This window comes from Poecilia reticulata, linkage group LG7, assembly GCF_000633615.1.
Source record: "Poecilia reticulata strain Guanapo linkage group LG7, Guppy_female_1.0+MT, whole genome shotgun sequence".
Lineage (NCBI taxonomy): Eukaryota > Metazoa > Chordata > Actinopteri > Cyprinodontiformes > Poeciliidae > Poecilia > Poecilia reticulata.
This window is the reverse complement of record NC_024337.1, coordinates 23,986,323-24,006,543: the sequence shown is the minus strand read 5'-3', so window position 1 is coordinate 24,006,543 and position 20,221 is coordinate 23,986,323. Positions and strand designations below refer to the sequence as shown.

The window sequence follows — 20,221 nt, the reverse complement described above, 5'->3', positions numbered from 1 at the left end:
AATGTTTTAAATTGACATTTTAACAGTTCTAATCCGTTATTTAAAGGTAATTTATCAGTAGGACTAAATGAAGTTTTTTTTGTACAACAAACAAAAACTGAGTAAATCTTACTGGAAAAAAAGTGTAAAATAACAGCATTATTATGATAATTCATCAGAAAAAGTTGGTTAAAATTACTTGATAAAACTGTTTTATTACCAAAATAAACCTTTTCAAATCACAGTTAAAATTTGTGCAAAACTATGGGATAATCTGTTTATTTCACAATTTAACACTGTTATAATTACTGTTTGGTCAGTAAAACAGTTTACATGTTCACTGTGTTTTCTACAGAATTATTCTGGCAACCACAGCTGCCAGATTTTTTTTGTAAAAACAACAGAATTTTTTTTACAGTGTAGTCTCTATGTAGCTCTGAAACAGACACAAATGGGTTTATGTAAAAGAAAACCAATACGCCGTGTATCCTGTTTGGGGCTTTATCGTCATGACCGCATATGTTTTCCTCTGAACTACAGCTGACTGTGAGACTCTGTAAGACTCTGGGCCATCCTGGCACCACTCTTCAAATATCTCACAAAAAAGCATCTTGTGATGTTATCGTACTTCTGCCTTTTAGATTTTTAATGTGTTTCCTCTGATGTTTGGGGAGGTCTGGTGACTCTAAAGAAAACAGATGGGACGTGATGGAACTTTAAGAAGACCAGAAAGAAGTTCAACACATGACTACAGAGAGATGAGTTTCAGATGTGGACATTGACATCACTTATTTTGTAATAAAATGAACAGCATCCAAAAGTATTAATAATGTGGGAACATTATCAGCATGTAGAAAATTAGCCTCATGAATTTTACTGTGTACTATTTTGACAGCAGGCGAAATTACATGCGATAAGTTGGCAGTTGAGTAAATACTTAAAAGTTCATATGCAGGAATACCAGCACGAAAATTACTTTAAAATATATTCATAAACAATTATACTTCCACTCACCAAGTTTTGGCAAATGTACTAACAAATCTACAATATGTTTATGAGTCATCAAGAAATCTAGTAAAAGCTGCAACACAGAAAATACCCATCCATCCATTTTCTTGCACCCTTGTCCCTTAATGGGGTTGGGAGGGTTGCTGGTGCCCATCTCCAGCTARCGTTTCGGGCGAGAGGCGGGGTCACCCTGGACAGGTCGCCAGCCTGTCGCAGGGCAACACAGAGACACACAGGACAAACAACCATGCACACACACACACTCACACCTAAGGACAATTTGGAGAGGCCAATTAACCTGACAGTCATGTTTTTGGACTGTGGGAGGAAACCAGAGTACCCGGAGAAAACCCACGCATGCACAGGGAGAACATGCAAACTCCATGCAGAAAGACTGGGGCTGGGAATTGAACCTAGAACCTTCTTGCTGCAAGGCAACAGCTCTACCAACTGCGCCACTGTGCAGCCCCAGGAAATACCCATAAAACATAAATTAGAATCTTGTTGAAACAAAGGGTAACAATAATAACTATAGTTATGCACATGCATTTCTGTAATATCTGGTAAATATTGTTATTGTAATTCACCAAGCCTTTTTTTTAGATTCTTTTAAGTGCTGTGCAGAATTTGTAACAGTTTTTTTTCTGCTTCCACTTAATGGGGCTGATCAATCTTTAAATGCTGACATGCACCACTTGAGAAAGATGCATTATTACTGTTGAAAAAAGCAAAGCAGTTGGCTAGCTAGTAAAATACAGTTGGACAGCATTGTCAGCCAGTTTGAAACAAATGTGTTTTGCATATTTATAATACTAGTTATAAATATGCAAAACAAATTGAAAAGAATAGTTTGCATTTCTACTTTGCTGTCATGAAGTCTTGATTCCACCCTACTTAAAAATCCTTAGCAGAAAATCCATAGAAAATGCAATTACATCATGACATTACCGTTCAGTGGAACATCCTCAGTCTTCAGCATGTTTTTTGCAGCTGCTGTCAATCACATGACATATTTTCATGAAGGCATCTTCGTAGGAGATGCTTGTAATTTAAGCCAATCCATCATCTTAATCAAAAGGGATTCATGCTTACCACAAACAGGAAAAGAAACCAAGGAAAAAATAACTGATTTGTGCAAAATTGTATTCTAAGATGATCTGTAACTACAGATCCGAAACTTTGTAAGTTATCAATCGAAGTCAGTCTGCCTATTTAAGTGGCTCCTAAAGTGGTTCCCAGTGTTACCTGAGCAAAACAGACTGGACTCGGTTCTTTGAAAATCCAGCGGCTCATCTGTGAAAGAATAAGCGAACCTTGCAATGAACACTGACCTGTAAGCGTTTGCTTTCACACTTATGAAAAAATAAGCCATTATTTTTTTCTCTATCCCATTTAACTTTTGCTTCTGAAAGTTGGGGTCATTAACACAATTCACACTTATATGCCAAAGAAGAAATATTGTTCCTTTTATGTACGTACATACAGACATACATGAGATAAAATTCTTTACTGCCTCATCACTGTTAGACTGAAAAATAAATTGATATAGTATGTTTCATTACCAACACCATAATGAGAAACTTTATGATCATCACAGATTTTTAGGGTCCCAAACCAGGAAACTAATATTTATAGCCCCGCCCTGGTCTTTACATTCAACTAGTGCTGTCAACTGACTAAAAACAAATAATCAGATTAGTCACATTTAAACTGGGGGGCTTTTCTGCATTGAGCTTGCATGCATGGATTCTCTTTGGGTAATCTGGCTTCCTCCCTCTGTCCAATAACATGAATGTTAGGGTAATTGGTCTCTCTACATTGCCCTAAAGGAATGAGTTTGTTTGCATAGTTGTTTGCCTAAGTTTTCTCCTGCCATAAACTATCCACTGACGTCCATGCCCATGACCCTGTAAGGATTTTGTCAGCGTGGATAAGGGATGGATGACTACCAGCATCATATAAGCAGTGATGTGTTTGTGCTTTAATTTATTCCTTAACTGACAATAATGCATGTACTCTTCTGCTCTCACTTTGCTAGTTTGATACGGAAAACATTTGGAAACCACGACTTTAAATACTTTATCTGCCATCTTGTGTGACTGTTGACCACATCCCCTCATGCACCCTCGTCCTCCCTCTGCAGTGTCAGCGGTGCAAAGGGCATGGCTGGATTAACAGTTTGAGAGGATGAAGTCTAGAGAGAGACACTTTGAATAAGTGTGAGGTGGAGCAGTGAGGCAGGGCTCAAGAGAAGTGAAGAACCCATGCTCATGCTGATTTGTTCAAGAGGGGAAAAGTGGCACAAAGAGAGGCTGAAAGTCATAAAGTGGCTGTCAACCCGGTGCTGAATTGTGGAATTGAGGGTAATCATCGGAGAGGACACCAGTGACAACTTAAGCCTTGCTGTCATATGAATGGAACCTAGGGCAAGGGGCAATATTGCAGAGAGAAGTTGAGGGAGATAGGGATGTTGTAAAAATCATTTGAGGCTGTAACAAATAGGAGAAGACTAGTGAGAGATGAGACAAATCCCATAACTGACACTGTCAAAAGCATAGAATTGAAGGCAGAATGATGGAGATTACCCGCAAGGAAAATGGGACAGAGGAACAATAAAGCAGAACTGAAAGCATCCAACCAGTGCACACAGATGAGTGAACACCCTAAAGACAGCAAAGCCATTGTGAAAATCAAAAACAAGGGTGATTTTTCCACTGAATATATTTGGAAAACAGCAATATTTCAAGACCCCCTGGGTATGAGTTTACACCCACATTTCAATTTACAGATCCCCAGTTCAAACATAGCAGTTGGCAAGTTGGCAAAAACAGCTGAGTAAAACAATGTCTGAGCTGTATCCTGTTTTTTCACAAGAATCATCTTCACAGCATAGTTTGTTCATTAAATTGTGTCATAATTAGATAATGTACTTTAAGCTCAAAGCACTCAAAGAAAAAAAATCTCAACTCAAGTTCTTTACAAAATGTAGCTAATGAGCGAAAAGGTCTCCTTGTCATCATGGTTATGACAGAAAAGTCGCTTTGCAAACAGGTAACTTCAATGTTATGTGAATGTTAGAAAGGGAGTTTATTTTCCTTGTTAATGGTTATCATCTCAGCTACAGATCTTTTTGCACAAGTACAGAGTTTATGTCAAATATATAAATCTCTTTAAGGTTGTCAAGATATTTGTAGATATGTTGAAAAAGTAAAAGTATGGATAAGTGAAGGAATTATTTTAGTAATCAAAGGAGCACCTGGTTTTATTTCTGCAAAACTCAGTTATAATCGCTGTCAACTTCAATTTGGCAGCTCAAATCTGTTAATAGTTAAAGATTAAGGTTTGTTTTTAACTACATGCTTACACAAACATGGGTGAAAGTCAACTAAAGAACTGGGATCTGAGCTTCAAAACAGAAATAGTGGCGGATAGAAGTAGCTTCGGGTTCAGTTTGGGATTCTTATTATCACCATGCTGGTTTAACTTACACCTGGATCTTTCAGCATGGTAGAAAATGCTGACAGATCTTAACATCTTTCTCACATAATTGATCAGTTAACAGTGTATGACCAGCTTGCACTTCTGTTCCCCACTATATCTTTGTGAGAGATGCCTTAGCACAATTGATGGTTGTGTATCTAAAACAAAGATTGATTCTCCGAAGTTTCTCACTCCTAGATTTTAAAGATTAAAATCTCTGAAACTTTCTGTGATACTGAGTCTCTAAATCTAACACTCTGTGTTTAACATGACTATGCACACTCCTTGATTCACTTGCGATGCAATTTTGATTTTCATTGTTAAGTTTCGTTAAGTGTGATCTCTCAAAGAAAGTTTTGATATGTCAAACCTATAGGACTGGATAAGTCTATTCAATCTGCTTAGGTAGTTCATAAATCATTGTACATTATGAGTTGTTTTCATCTGACTTCCTATCAGTTCCTTAGCTGATCAAGAAATGACCAAAACATGAGTGAAAAATGACATGAAATGAAAGCCTTTATTGACAGCACAGCAACATTCAGGATGAAACTCCAAATTGCATTGTTCTGCTTCAGTTCAATGACAATGAATGAAAGTTTTTTCAATTTACACTTTTTTTTATTAAAATGAAACTTATCTTGATTTATTGATTTAAATATGTTTGCTATTCACTACTGCTGTTCAGACATTCTATTCAAATACTAATGCCTCTGTGACTAAATGCAGATCATTCATTGCAGTCATTTTTCATTCAGCTGTCATACGTCGTCTTCAATTTAAAATCCTAATTTATCACTGTGTGCCTGCTTTTATGCGATTTTCATCATCATTATTCTTCAGAAGCAATCTCTCAATTTGCAGTCAGCACATTATAGAAGCTGTTAAGTTAGCAGATGCATATTTGAAGAGTGTGTGTGTTGCCTGAAGGAACGATATGAGTTGTAATTTTCATTTAAATTACAAAGCATTTAGACCTTTAACCACTTTTTAACTACTGAGCTATGAAAACATATTTATTCATACTTTTTGTCTTCTCGGTATGATTAGAGGACAGTCGAGCAGGTTATCTGCAACTACGGCACACATAGAACCGAATCTGTCTTCTGGCAAAAGGTGCAACAGTTCCTGAGCAAAAGTTTACAAAGGCAAAATTTGCAAATATGAAGCCAGACCTAGTGAGGTAGAATCATGGCTTAATAATAGTTTTAAAGATAATTTTGTGTGAACCTCAAAGATTTAAATAACCTAAATTTGGCCTGTAATCATCATAAACCATGACTGGTGTGACCCCACTGGGATTTTTGATTATGACGTTGAGCGGCTGCATACATTATTAGCTGAAAGAAAAAAAAATGAACAAGTTATGAGCAGTAACTAATCTATCTGCAGCAGGTAACTTTCTACCAATCTTAATTTTGTATGAATCCAGGTTAGTTATTCCTGAAAGCTAAAGCTAATAACTAGTCCATAAGGGGCAAGGACCATAGCATCTTTCTATAGAAGATGCATCTTCAAAAGTTATTTTATGAGCCATTACGGTGTTGTCAGGTTTGCATTGGGAGATTTATTTACCCAGAACTGATGATTATTTTCATGGGAAATGGAGGCAGGAGAATCAACATTGATTTTCTAGTGTGAAATGCTTCCTTAAAACACACAACCATTTGCAACCACAAAAGTTTAAAAGTGTCCTATGTCAAACTGTCCTATAATAGTTTTCGTTTTTTTACACCGCTTCCCTTTAATATCAAACACTTTTTTAATGCTGAGTACATGGTTGTTATATTCTGATTAATTATGTCACTCAGTCACAGAAAACATAAGAGAAGCAGCAGAGTAAGAGATTAGTGATTTATTTTAAATGTTATCTGACATGTCTTGGCTTCTAGTAATTGCGATCAGCAGTTTTCTGTAGAAGAGAGTCATGGGGGTTGATTTGGCTCAGGTTTTGCAGGTAAGTGTATGGATACAAGTCTTATTTGTTTTATGAAGTGTTGCATGCTGTGGGTAAAAGCACTGGCGCTGGAATCCTGTTGGCAGCATTTGTTCAGGTGGGTCAATAATGATGTAGATCAGGGAAGAAAAGATCTGTTTTGGGAGGTAAGTATTTTGTTCATTTGTTCTTTTTCTTGCAGGAAAGTTGCTTGAAAACCAGATAAGATACAGCAGCTCCTCTGCCAAAGGTAACTCTCCAGGTAGATATTCTGGAGATGACCGGATTTCATGAAGCAGGCGTTGAACACTGAGGTACCTCAATGTGAGTCCCAAAACATCTAGCGTTACACAGGGGTTTATTCATTAGTTAAATTTAAATGGGGACATAACGTGAAAAAGGCTTGAGTACCTTGACCAACAAAACAATGAGACAGGGGAGGCGAGGAGGTCTGAATCCAGCAGGTAATAAATCAATCACTTAAAAAGGTGTGACTGCTGACAGCAGGTTAACCCGGTCCAAAGAGGAGATTTATTCCTCAGGAGAGGGAAGAAGAGAGAGAAGAAAGGACAAAAACAAAATAACACACAGTCCAGGATCATGATTGTGTTTCGTATAGGAAGATTAGTGGTGGTGCATCAACTCCTTCCTCCATTCCTTGTGTAATCATTGCCAGTGTAATTATGATCAGGGTTTTAAAATGGTGTTTATACCAACAGCTCAGGTTTTTTGAGATGGGTTATTTTACAAACTTAGGGCACCACTTTATCCCCTCTACACTAACCATTAGTTCAGCCTCCAAGACCAAATATTAAGGCTTTATGCTAAATGAAGAGAGCAACAGAATTACCCAATGAAGGTAAGATATTACCTGCTGTGAAAATTTCAAAAGAAATGCAGTAAAAAAAAAATCAAGCTACTCCTGTAAGATCAAGTGATGCATTCTTGACATAATTTTAAATAGAAATGTACCTAATTAAATTATTCATTGAACTAATGCAGTTACAGACACAGTCATGACCGGTTTTCTTTACATTTTTAGAGAACATAATATTAATTGTAAGGCAAAGGAAAATAAATGATGCTATTATAATGTCGCATTTGCTTTAGTAAAAAAATGAATTTGCATTCTCTGACGTGATCGCTTTGGGCTGTGAGTCATGAAAAGATTGTAGGTCACGTCCTATCTAAAGGTCATGAAGTACTTCCATTCTTCTTTCCAATAAAAATAGGATTTGTCAATAACTAGGACAGGATTATACCATATTCCAGAGGTCGTGTTCAGGGGTCAGAACTGAGAAGTTTTGAAGTCATCCTTCAATCTAGTCTGGGGAACACAGACAGTGACCAGCGGGAAGACAGACAGACAGACAGACAGACAGACAGACAGACAGACAGACAGACAGACAGACAGGGGGAAAACGAGGCACAAATGAATTTTATGGTGAACTACAGGGGACCCGGTCTGCGGGGCATCACCACAGTGTGAAGAGTCATGGGTGTCATTCACCTGTAATGCATGTCATGAATAACTAGGAAAGAATTTGTATGTAAATCCCTCTAAAGGTCATTGTACCATGCAAAAATGTATTCAAATAAAGAGTAATTTATTATAGAGTACAACTCGCAATACCTGAAAGGAATTGATTCTAGATGGCGCAGCAGTGCAGCATGGAAACTGAACTTTAAAATCTGTTAGCACATAAATTCCCCCGTTGTTTTTGCATGCACTGCTGATGCTGCAGGTCAATATATCAGCACAGCTGTTGCCATGTTACAAACACGCAAATCAAGCAGTAGTGTTAATCTATGGAGGTTACACACACCTCTTTTCTCTTTACTATACTTCTGACTTTGCATTTGCCCACTCTTCTTTACCAATTAAATACCATACCATACCAACTTTATTTATAAAGCACTTTAAAAACAACCACAGCTGATACAAAGTGCTGTACATTAAAACACAACATAACAATAATAAAAAAATAAAAACTCAAATATTTTCCCTCAGAGTATGTGATGCTAATAAAACATTTAGAATGCTTCTAATTTTATGTTTGTTATAAGTAGTCCTTTATTCTTTTTGTCTTTCTCAGGGTAAAGGGACTCTGGTGCCCTTTCTGTTTATCTGTACAACTTTAACAGAATTAAACATCCTGACTGAGAGCTCTGAGTTGTTTGGTAATCTGTTGTTGTACTTAATAATTTCCCTGAACACTGCAGATACCAGCAACAAAGCCACACTGTGATTACATCTGAAATGTTTTGATTTAAGGCCAGAAAACAGGTATAGTAAGTCCCAAAACAGGAAACAATTAAAAAGACAAATACAAAAAAAAAATAAAAAATACAAAAAGACATGGTTGTAAAATGAATACAAAACCTCTCACATTTAATAAACCTTGTTTAAAATCACCTCTCCACAACATGCAAGCAGGAAAAAGCATCTATTTGCAGACTGGACAGAAACTAAACACATTTCATCTACAACATCAATACTTACATCTGTAAAAACACAAAGAAAAATATATAAATATATTCTTTTGAAAGACAAAGCAAATACTAATCTGTAGGAGCATTGTTTGATTGTAACATACCACAGTAAACTCACACACAGAACAGTATTTAAATTTTCAAAGCTCTATGCAAAATCTCAGAATAGCTTGTTTTGTCCTCATGGAGCCTTTGGCTCATCAACTGATCCGTGCATTTGAGATCCAGCTTGAAGCTTCATCCCACGGTAGTTTAAGCATAATTTAAAGAAATAAACTTTCCTCTTTGTTACTGAGGTATTTCTGTGCCACAGCTGACTTCTGTATTTAACCTAAGTGGTGAACCAGAGCTGCACCATCTATTGAATTGGCAATTGCATAGTAAATGCAAAATCGCAGTGACAAAAGATGTTTTATTTGGACTTTTTGGCATGTCAAATAGTCCAAATATTTGACATGCCAAATTCAAGAGCTATGCATCAACATAGATAGACTCATCATGAGTGATGCTCACATCTCATATACACTAAATTGCCATTTTTTTTATTAGGTTCACCTTCTCAATTCTCAATACTAATAGCAAATCAGCCAGTCACATTGAAGCAACTACATGCACTTATGCAATGCCATGTAGTCAAGATGACTTGCTGAAGTTCAGACAGAGCATCAGAACTTTAGAAGTGACATGGATGATGGCATCAGGTGAGCTGCTACTTCAAATAAGCTAATGTGCAAAATAGGGCAGATTGGTTTGAGAAGTTAGAAAGTCAACAACTCCTCAAACATCCACTAGTTACAAATTATGCAGATTGCCATCGCTGAAGGATCTTACAGCAGATGGACTATAAGTAGTAACAGACTACAATGGTGCCACCACTGTCAGCTTTATAAACAACAATAAGTATAATTTAAACACTTCTACCTACCTGAGTGTTGTTGTTGACCATGTCCATTCCTTTATGACCACAATGAACCCATTTTCAGATGGCTGCTTCCGGCAGGACAGTGTGCCATTTCTCAATGTTCATATAATTTCAAGCTGGTTTCCCGAACAGATAAATTAATTCACTGTTCTGCAACAGCCTCCGGAGTCCAACTGGGCACCTTGAGAAAGTGGTGAAACAGGGAATTCACATCATGAATGTAGAATCAAAAGTTTGACGCAGTTGCAGGATTCTATCATGTCAACATGAAACAAAACATCTGAAGCATATTTTCAACAATTTCATGAATCTGTGCTGTGAAGAATTATGTCAGATCTCAAGGCAAAAAGGGATCTAACACCTTACTAATAGGGTTCTGTAGAAATAGTTCTGCTACTGCAGAAGTAATAGCAGAACTCAACCCTTCCTTATTTTTGCCTGATTACAGTCTTTGCTTTCTTGTTTGCAAGACCAGCTATGTGTCTTTAGTCGTCTTCATTGTCTTTATTAATACCACATTTCAGCCTCTGCACTCTGCCAGATTCTTAAACTGCTTTCACAGTTGATTAATTATTCAAGAAAGTCTAGCTTTGTTCAGCTGTGACATAAAGATCTAACACTGTCTTGTGTCCCTTGATATTGGATGACTAGACCTCACTTAATTGTCGGTGCTATACACCAGTGTGTCTCTCGGCCATGTCTTTCGAAGAAGACATATCCCAAGGGACTTTGAGGCAAAATAATGGTTATATAAGTAAATTCAAAATAAATGTTGCACCAAGATTTAACAAAATATCTGTAAAGTGATGATGTTGGTGGCTGAGATACTAATTCTTAATTGAATGGTGGGAAAATTTTAACAAAATAAAATAAGAAGGAATTATGAGTTAATTGCAAAACATAGAAGCATGATCATATGAACAGTTATGTAAATCCCATTTGTGCAAATCTAATAAAGTTGGATGAACATAGGTATGTGCAAAAAGTCTATTATTTAGCTACAGAAGTAAAGATTTAAAAACAATATAATAAAAAGTAGACTGGGGACTAGCTGAATGAAAGCCTCAAGGAGAGAACAAGAAAATGAAAGCTGAAGACATGAGATGGTGGTGAGATCAGTGGAGAGATGACTCTTAAAAACATTTTCTATTTTACTTGACTATTTTTCTCTCTTTTTTTACTGAATATATAACAAATGTGAAAGATTTGGAATAAAGAATTTTATCTTCTGTCATTTAGTGTAGTTTGTTGAAGAGGACTTAGGCACGGTAAGACCCAGGGTAAGGTGAAGGAATGAGTTTAATGATGTCCACAATGTTCACAACACCAGGAAACCCAGGTCAGGAATCAGATCACCAAATCATCAAACTCAGGAAGACGTACAATGATGACCAACGACAGGATTATCACACAAATTATGACATCCATCCATCCATCCATCCATCCATCCATCCATCCATCCATCCATCCATCCATCCATCCATCCATCCATCCATCCATCCATCCATCCATCCATNCATCCATCCATCCATCCATCCATCCATCCATCCATCCATCCATCCATCCATCCATCCATCCATCCATCCATCCATCCATCCATCCATCCATCCATTTTCTTACACCCTTGACCCTAGTGGGGTCGCGAGGGGTGCTGGTGCCTATCTCCAGTGAGACATTTCGTTCAAGAGGTGGGGTACACCTTGGAGAGGTCACCGGTCCATCACAGGAACTATGACATGACATAGGATAACTATAACAAGCTGGGAGCAGGAGACACAAGTGAGGTTAATATATGGGATAATCAGGTAAACAAGAGACAGCTAAACCAATCAGGGGCTAGACATGACTGAAATTAAACCAGGCTAAGCTTCTCTTGTTTAGGTCAGTAACGAAGACTCTATTTGAAAAATGTTGCCACGAGGAAAATAATATGCCAGAGATTTGTGGATTAACATCAAAATCAGATGTTGCCACACAAAGATTAGCACAAGTTAAACAATGACATAAATGTGTTTTGGTCCAAAATGGGCAAATTAACCCCAGAGCAAAACCCAAAGACCTTGTGAAGATGCTGGCTAAAGCTAGTAAAATAGTTTCACTATTCACAGTGAAGCATGTCCGATACTGACATGGGCTGAAAGCCACTCAGCGGTGAGGGACTCAAAAAGCAACCAGAACTTCGGCAAACAACTGTGAGAAGCTTAGCCAACTATTACTGTACATTTGAAAGGCAATGCTACCAAATACTGGAGAAATGTCTGTCATGTGATTTTCAAGACATTGATGAAGTAAATCACTGACATTTATGTCATTATTGCAGCATTTAGCAAATAAAAATATTTGTGGTAAATTTAAATGATCTAATACAAGAGAAATTTGGACTTATCTTCAAATTGTGAGAAAATATGTAATTTTATTTAGTGTATGTAAACTTCTGGTTTCAACTGTAAACGCTGATACATACATTCCTTCACTGTTCTTGAGAGACGTGTCTCAGATGTTATGCAGAAAGTTAGATAGGCACAGAGTTGTTGAGAAAGTAATTTAAAATCTGGAAGGTGCCCTATGCTGGAACAACTTGAAAAACACAGCAGGGGAGTTAGACTCTCAAAATGTGAGTATGAAGGACGTCATTACTTGCAGTGACAGTCAGTGGCGGTTTTTTCACTCACCGCAGAGCCAGAACATTTCAGCTGTCTGTTGTATTTCACACTTGTTACAAATCACCTCTTAGAAGGTCACTTCATCAACAACATTCCCATTTCTCAGAACGCCTGCATTGTGTTTTTTTTCTTCCTTCTTCCAGTCCTGGTATCAGAGTTACAGCTTTTTGGATTTTTAGTGAACAAGTTGATATAACAAAGTAAAATAGAAAATGGAGTGGAGTCATCTCTCCACTGATCACACCACCATCTCATGTCTTCAGCTTTCATTTTCTTGTTCTCTCCTTTCATTCAGCTAGTCCCCAGTCTACTTTTTATTATATTGTTTTTAAATCTTTACTTCTGTAGCTAAATAATAGACTTTTTGCACATACCTATGTTCATCCAACTTTATTAGATTTGCACAAATGGGATTTACATAACAAAGGCAAAGGTAACAAAAATTTGTTTATGAAGATCTTTTTTAGCAATGGACTGACTATATTAATAAGAACTGTATATTTAATAAACATCAGTATTGGTATGATGATGCTCCTAATATGTGTAACTTTTTAACCTTCATACAAATTTTAATTATACGCTGTAAAAACAAAACCCACTATCAAATGTACAGTAAAAAATGTACTGACTGTTATATCTAAAGCATTATATTACTGTAGAACATACATGGAATTGCCATAACTCAACACTGTTATGCCTCACACGGTTTCTCGCGACAATTGTGCGAGATGTTGGGACCAGAGGCCAGCAAGGCGTTAGGGTGGTGCGGAGCTCGACGTGGAGACAAAGGCAGACTCGCAGATCCTAGCTGTGGGCATGGAGATGGAGAGAGGTGCAAAAGAGCCAGCACCTGATGCAATGTGGATCAGGTGTGTGACATCAGAGCCCAAACCATGCTAGAATGATGCAGGGCTTCGGGAGTCTGCTGAGCTGGCAATCCAGTATTGGTGAAGAATGACTTGGAGCAGTTGATGGCATCATTTAGCTCGGAGCCGGAGTTACCCGACCCACGCTGGACTGGTGCAGGGCATCTGCAGTTGGCTGAGTAGAAGACCCAGCGAGTGTTGCTGTGTGTGACTGCAGCACTTGGGCCCTGGGATGCCGTCGACCAGTGGTTCAGGAGGATCATGCAGCATCAGAGCGGCTTGTTTCTCTAGGCATCTTGGGCCTACACCTGGAGGGCACATTGCCAGCCTGGTTCCCCCATAGATAAATTTATGATCCTTCAGCTCATAGAGACGACTGTGAGATGGGTACACAGAGGGCGGAGGAACCGAGAGAGACATAGATTGTTGAGGAGAACATCTTCCCTTCTGGTGACAAGGAATGATCCAGGCAAAGAGATCATCCTGGTCCTCATAAAAAAAAGTCCTTCAAGTCCTCCTCTTTCAAACGAGGAGGCGACTCAAACCTGAGACCAGATTCCAGGTTCCCAACTGCCTCTCCATGCCAAAGGTCATACCCACCACCTCAGCGAGATGCCTGGACTTCCACCCTGGTCCGCAGGAACCGTTTGCTTGGCTTGGGTACTGGTAGGATTCTTCTGTCAGGTTTTGTGACGAAGGAAATAAAGGTGTGCCAAAACGCAAACAGCGGCATTGTCAGGAATTGTGTTGGTTGTTGCTGACAAGAACTAACAGGCTCTCTCCTTTTCGTCATTTTGTTTTAATCTTCATTTTGTTAAGTATTACAAGACAGACTCACCGGATGACACTCATGCAATAAACTCAGACTTAAACAGAGCGCCCACAAAAACTCAGACCCAAACTCAGACCAAGCCCAGATGAGACTGCTGCACAAAACCTGCGGTGCATCAATCCTAAATAACTCAAAAACAGGTGTAGAAAATCACTAATTAATGGACAATAAGGAACATAGGAAAATCGGCAGTACACAAATAACAAACGCTTTCGAACCTAGAAATAAACCCATACTAGACGGAGAACACAAAATAAAACACAAAAACCCCACACAAACAAAACATTATGACAGGCATGGCGTAACGTAGATTTATTTAAACCTAGAGACTCGACTTGACTTGAGAAGACATGAGCGTTCATCAAATAACACGCAATACACACAAGAATCCCGCACCAAACAAAGGCAATACTCAAACTTAAATATTATGTGAGACGGGTGAGGGGAGTAAATGATCAGGAAATACAGGTAAAAAACATGAGCTAAGCTAACAGGAAGTACATTAAGCTGGAGAACTAACTATTGTGCAAACAAGAAATCAAACCTGGTATGTGAAAGATAACAGAACCTATGGAACATGATGGAGGTCTGCTAAGTAAGCCAAAACAGAAATGGCCAAAAAGTGATGGCCAAAGATCCACAATCACTGTAAGAGAAGGTGATGTGGGGCCTGATTATTACTCACTGGTCAGTCAGTTACAAACTCGAACTGAAAATGTGAAACGGTCACCAGCACCAAAAATAAGGCAGTGGAAAAAGGTGTCTGATGAAGATGACACAGTCCCACTTGAACAAAATGCAGCTGTTCAGGCTGTTTAAAGTGGGACATGAAATTCATGGCAGTAACTGAGACAACAGAAACCTAAGAGGAGAAGAAACTCCAAACGAAGATGCTCAGTGAAGATCAGACGAGGTAAAAAAAAAATCTTATGAAGTGTACATACTACTCTCAAAGAAAATACATAAACCAAGGAACAGATTTGCAAACCATGGTAAAGAAGCGGTGGCTTACCAGAGTAGCTCCAATAGAGACTTTTCTAACCAGTTTTGAAAACAAGGGAAAACGACTTCTGGACTTTTTAAGAACCATCTCTGCACACAAGTCCAAATGGTTCTTCAAACCGTTATAAAACTGAACATTCTGAGGACAGGATCAAGGCTGCTCAGAAAATTTGAAAGATATGGTTATTCTTCTTCTTTCTCACTTCAATGAAAAAGAGGAGACTCTTGCAACACTGTATGTGGCAAGGTGAATGAATTTAAGAAAGACATTTGACATAAAATGCACTGTTTAAAGTTTGTATAAGACTTTAAATAGTAAGGACTATTAATTGTTCTCTACATTATTCCTTTTTTGCAGGAACCTCCTTTTATGCCTCAAACAGGTTCATGCTTAGCATAGACTGCAAGGTTGTTAATGACTGAATCCCAACCATCACCACCACTACATGTATGATGTTAGGAAGCATCATACATATATATTACTGTATTACTATTACAATATCCATTATCCCATTCCTGTAGCGCCCACACTTGAATTACTTCAGAGGTAAAAACTTTTTGCTTTTATTTCCTCATTTAGATGAAGTCTTATGCTTATGCATATTTTCTTATCCTTATGGTTGATTTGCATGTATTGTGTTCACACAGGTGCTTTCTTAACATTAATCTAGATAAGCGCACTAACGTTGAAACCAAGAAAAACAAGAAGCAACTCTCAGTGAACTCAAGGTTGGTAAATAAATAAAAAGCTACAGAAGTAGAAGGTTCAAAGTAAGAATAAAAGGTTGCTTATAGATCTCACCATTCAGGACATCCTTGACTGATTGATTCGGTCAAGGATGTGATACTGTAGTAGTAAACATGACTTAAAATGTCCTTCGTAAGTTAATCCATCATAAACCATTAACAAAAGCCTACTTGGAGTAACTTTTAACAAAGGTGGGTATTTCCAGCATTTAAATGAATTTATGATTCATTTAATCATCCACAGAATTGGTTTAAAATATATTTGAATCAGTTGTGCTGGAACAGAAACACATTTATAACATGTAGGACACCAGATGCCCCCAGGCTAATGATTGTTCAGCTCTGTTTAGTAGGCTCTTGTTGAAGCTGAGGGTTTCAGCGACGACAGGAGGGGCAAAATCTTTAGTTGTGGTTGAGTCAACTGACTTCCCTGTTGTAGCTACACTGTGCTTTTGTTTAAGAGTCTTTGATGTTGAATGCTTTAAGGGTAGTCTATTTGTACTCTGCCAGTGGAACTTTGTACAATTAAAAATTCCCCATTTATTTTGATAAAACAGGTAAAATATGGAAGTATAATTACAATAATTACATGCTGCTGATGGATTAGGCTATGCTTAAGAAATGGAGGACATTATCCATGGCTTTTCTACAGGCTTGGTGTTTCAAGTTGGGATCTCTAGTTAATTGCCTGCTGTTATTTGGATTTTAAAACATTACAACCACAAACTAAAATGTTTTTATTGGCATAAAATCATAGTTTTTCTTTTTTTTTTTCAGATAGAGAGTCACTCACTTCAGCAATACTTTAGAAGTACATAGGGATACATGTACTTTTTTTTCTTACAAAATACTGAATATAGTTAGATGGCTATAAAGATCACTCCCATCTGCCGCTGCAGCACTGAAAGAATATATTTTTCTACATTATTGTCTTCTTAGAAGATCCAACATTGCACATCTAAAACCCATCATGACACACTTCATCAAACCTTGAAGACCTCTTGCTGCCTTATATAATACTAACAGAACACTTCACTCTTAGTGAGCAGAGGTATTTTTGACTCGCCATAGATTCAAGTGTTCATTAGTGAGGTTTTTATTCCACAGTTTGAGTTATTGTAGCATACATTCTTTTCCTCTTCTTGGTAGCCTGATGATCCAGCATTAAAAGTAAAGTGGATGTTTTTTTCAATAAAGCGTACAGCTGGCTCAGACAATGAATCATCCTTGAATTACGTTGCTATACGTCCAGGCTCTTCGGGGAGTTTCTATGATGCACTGAGCACCACATATATACTCTTAATCTTTTTCCGTCATTTCATGTTGATGTCATCGTTGAATAATGCTTTAAAAATAAGAAGAATGTGCACTATAGTCTCTGTACTTTGAGCTAATGATAAATGCGAAATATTGCCTCATTTTCGACTTTTTTGTCTTGCTAAGTCTTTACCTCAAGCAGTCTAGCTTAGTGGCAGCTAAGGAAACTTTCTCTTCAGTTGCTTAATCATAACACATTAAATGTTCCACTAAATATTAAAAAGGTTTTGGTTCTTCTATAAAGAATAAAAGTCCTAAGATAGCAATTAGATGAACTGACCCTTAAAAAAATTACATGTACTGATTAGACATTAGATTGCAGCATATTCTATCCTATTTCTTGTCGCTAATATAAACTGAATTATTCATAATTAAATCAGATAACTTGGTAAAGGAGCAAAGTAAATAGATTATCTGAAGAACAGAAGAGTCTCTTGATGCCTCCTTTCAGCCTTACTGAAACCTAAATGATATTTACTGTTAAATCAACCAGTCCGTTTTGTTGCAGCAACGCAAAAAATAACCCAGCTGTGCAACTTGTGGAAAGAATAAACACATTTTTCTAAATAAAGTTGCAGTTTTTTCAGCTGACCTTTGGGCTTCTCTCTATAATGTGGAAATCTTATAACCCACTGAAGTGATGACCAGATCTCTCTTGATAAACACACACATGCGCTGCACACAGTATATCTTTCTTTTGTAACAGGGACTTTTGCATTGACTTCCATTCACTTTTCATTAATTTCTAAAGCCTAAACATGGACCTTAACATTACCAGTATATGCCTAAACCTAAACCTAAGCTACACTCAATTCACATCTTAGTCATAACCCCTGCCCCAAAAATAACACCTGTTCTTATGGGGTCTGGGCTTTGAGCCGTAGAAAGAGCAGTAGGTCCTCACAACACATTTGTTGGAAAAATGCTCCTTACAATACACTAAACGCAAGGCCTCACACTCTCACAGCACACATCCCCATGCCTCGACACATGCACATATACACTTTTTATGCACTGTGAATAAGGTGTGCTATAAAAGCATGACGTTTTGACAGGTTTACAAGTCTAAGTCTGATAATAAGTTATTATGAAGACTCTCAGTAATTTAGGTGTAAAAACCCTCTTTTGGCTGGATGCTCTGCAGTCCTTATCTCAGAGTCTGAGGGAACTAAAAAAATACACTTGGCATCCCTGTAGTTCATCCACAACTGTTTGTTTCCATGATAGTCTTTTGGCCAAATTTCTGTAATGGGTGAAAAACAATTAGTCAGTCAATTGTATTCAAAAATGGAAAAATATATCATCCAAGTATCTTCAAAGAATCATTGCGGATGGTGATGCTGAAGGCAGAAAGGATCCAGTCAGTTTTGCAACAAATCTGAAGAGGACTGTAGCCTCTTACTGTATGAGAGTATCATGGCTGTCATGACATGCTACCAGCTCAATTTCCAGGTAACATGGGCAATATTCCACTTTAACATGTTCTAAATGGCACCATTAGTTGTCAGCAAATGGTGCTAAATTAATTTTGTTTGCGTATGGCACTCTTTCTGACAATATGATCAGAAAGACACAAAAGGCTTTCATGAAAACAAACAGTTGTTGTTGTTTGACCATTACTCAAAAAGTGCCAAGTTTATCGTTTTGAGTAATGGTCAGAAAGCCAGAAAGAGAGACATTGAAATTGGGGTTATGATTCTTTTCTTCTATGAACAATGGAAGAGCTTCTTTTAAATTCATCCCTCTCTTTTTGCTCTGTATCCATAAAGTCTCCTTTTCAACTCCCGTGGGATTTGGGGTTCATAGTTCAGGTGTTATTTGAGGTCTTGAGATGCAGCTGCTCCCAGTTGCAAGAAAAAACTGGGAGCAACTCCCCAAAAGTTAAAAATAACTGTTTAACCCTAATAACAGCAAAAATCCTTCCAGCTGCACAGCATCTCAAACCAAAGGGAATAACTTAACATGAAACGCCTCAGCCAAAAAAATTATGAACCAATGTCTACAAAATGAACAAATCAGAAACAGAGCTACCACCATGAGTGATGCAAGTCAAGAATCAGGGGATGTAATTATTGTGTTCACATAGTTCACAGTCACTTGCCCTTAAAACAATTTCAGACTCTCACAACCTAACCTATAATTTATCTAATTAAGTCATTTTCTGTTTGGTCACAATGAACAAAAAATACATCCAATAGGATACTTTTATTACCATTAATCTGATCTGCTGATGACAAATACATATATCAAACTCAAAAGGGGGAGATCACATCTATAAGAGTAAAAGACTAAACAGCTTTAAGACATTGCTGAGTCAGGTGAGTTCAAGGTTTTTGTTTGATGTTATCTCTAGCTTTGACGTATGAGAGCATTGAAGTAACAGTGTATTCATTGAGTTAAAAAGCTCGTCTTTGTGAGTGCATAAAGTAGGTGGATAATAGTCAATAATAAAGAACCCATTTTATATAGTGATTATCATCTGTCATGATAGGTTAAAGCTACTAGAACTGCTGAAATCAAAGCTTTCTAAACACCATTCATGCTTGTCTTCAAATATTTGGCACTCCAGGTCAAATCTCACACAAAACATTTTCTTAACTTTTTGAGTAGAGTGTCTTCTATTTTGTTAGTCTAGTTATAATGAATGAATGTCCCCAAGTCCATTTTAGAACAAAAAAGATTGATTGTTGTGGCCCCCGTTACTGTATAATATTAAAAATAAAACTAATAAAAGTAAAATAGGTTGTGTTGTGTCTTTCCATTTACGAAGACACATTTGGCATTACAAATCTCATCCTAAGAAGTTCCAAATGGTGGCCATCTGCATCAGCACTGTTTGCTGGGGGTCAGATTTGAACCAGTCTGGGGCGGATCTACTGGGGTGGCAATTGCCAGGACAGAGCGTGAGGCAGCAGCATTGATAGGGTGGATATATGTTACTGGACTGGACATTACGTGACTTATCGTGTGCCACAG

General features: G+C 37.6%; 1 protein-coding gene across 2 annotated transcripts in view; it reads right to left on the bottom strand.

Moving 5' to 3' along the window:
- Window positions 1-20,221, bottom strand: part of opn7b (opsin 7, group member b) — a 64,296-nt gene that overhangs the window by 16,950 nt on the left and 27,125 nt on the right. The window contains exon 2 of one of the 2 annotated variants that reach the window (XM_008413897.2): window positions 9,822-9,999. The exons of the other annotated variant lie outside the window; for it this stretch is intronic. Coding sequence (XP_008412119.1) covers window positions 9,822-9,848 — 27 coding nt within the window. The 5' untranslated portion in view covers window positions 9,849-9,999. The remainder of the gene's footprint in view (window positions 1-9,821; window positions 10,000-20,221) is intronic. 2 annotated transcript variants of the gene reach the window in all.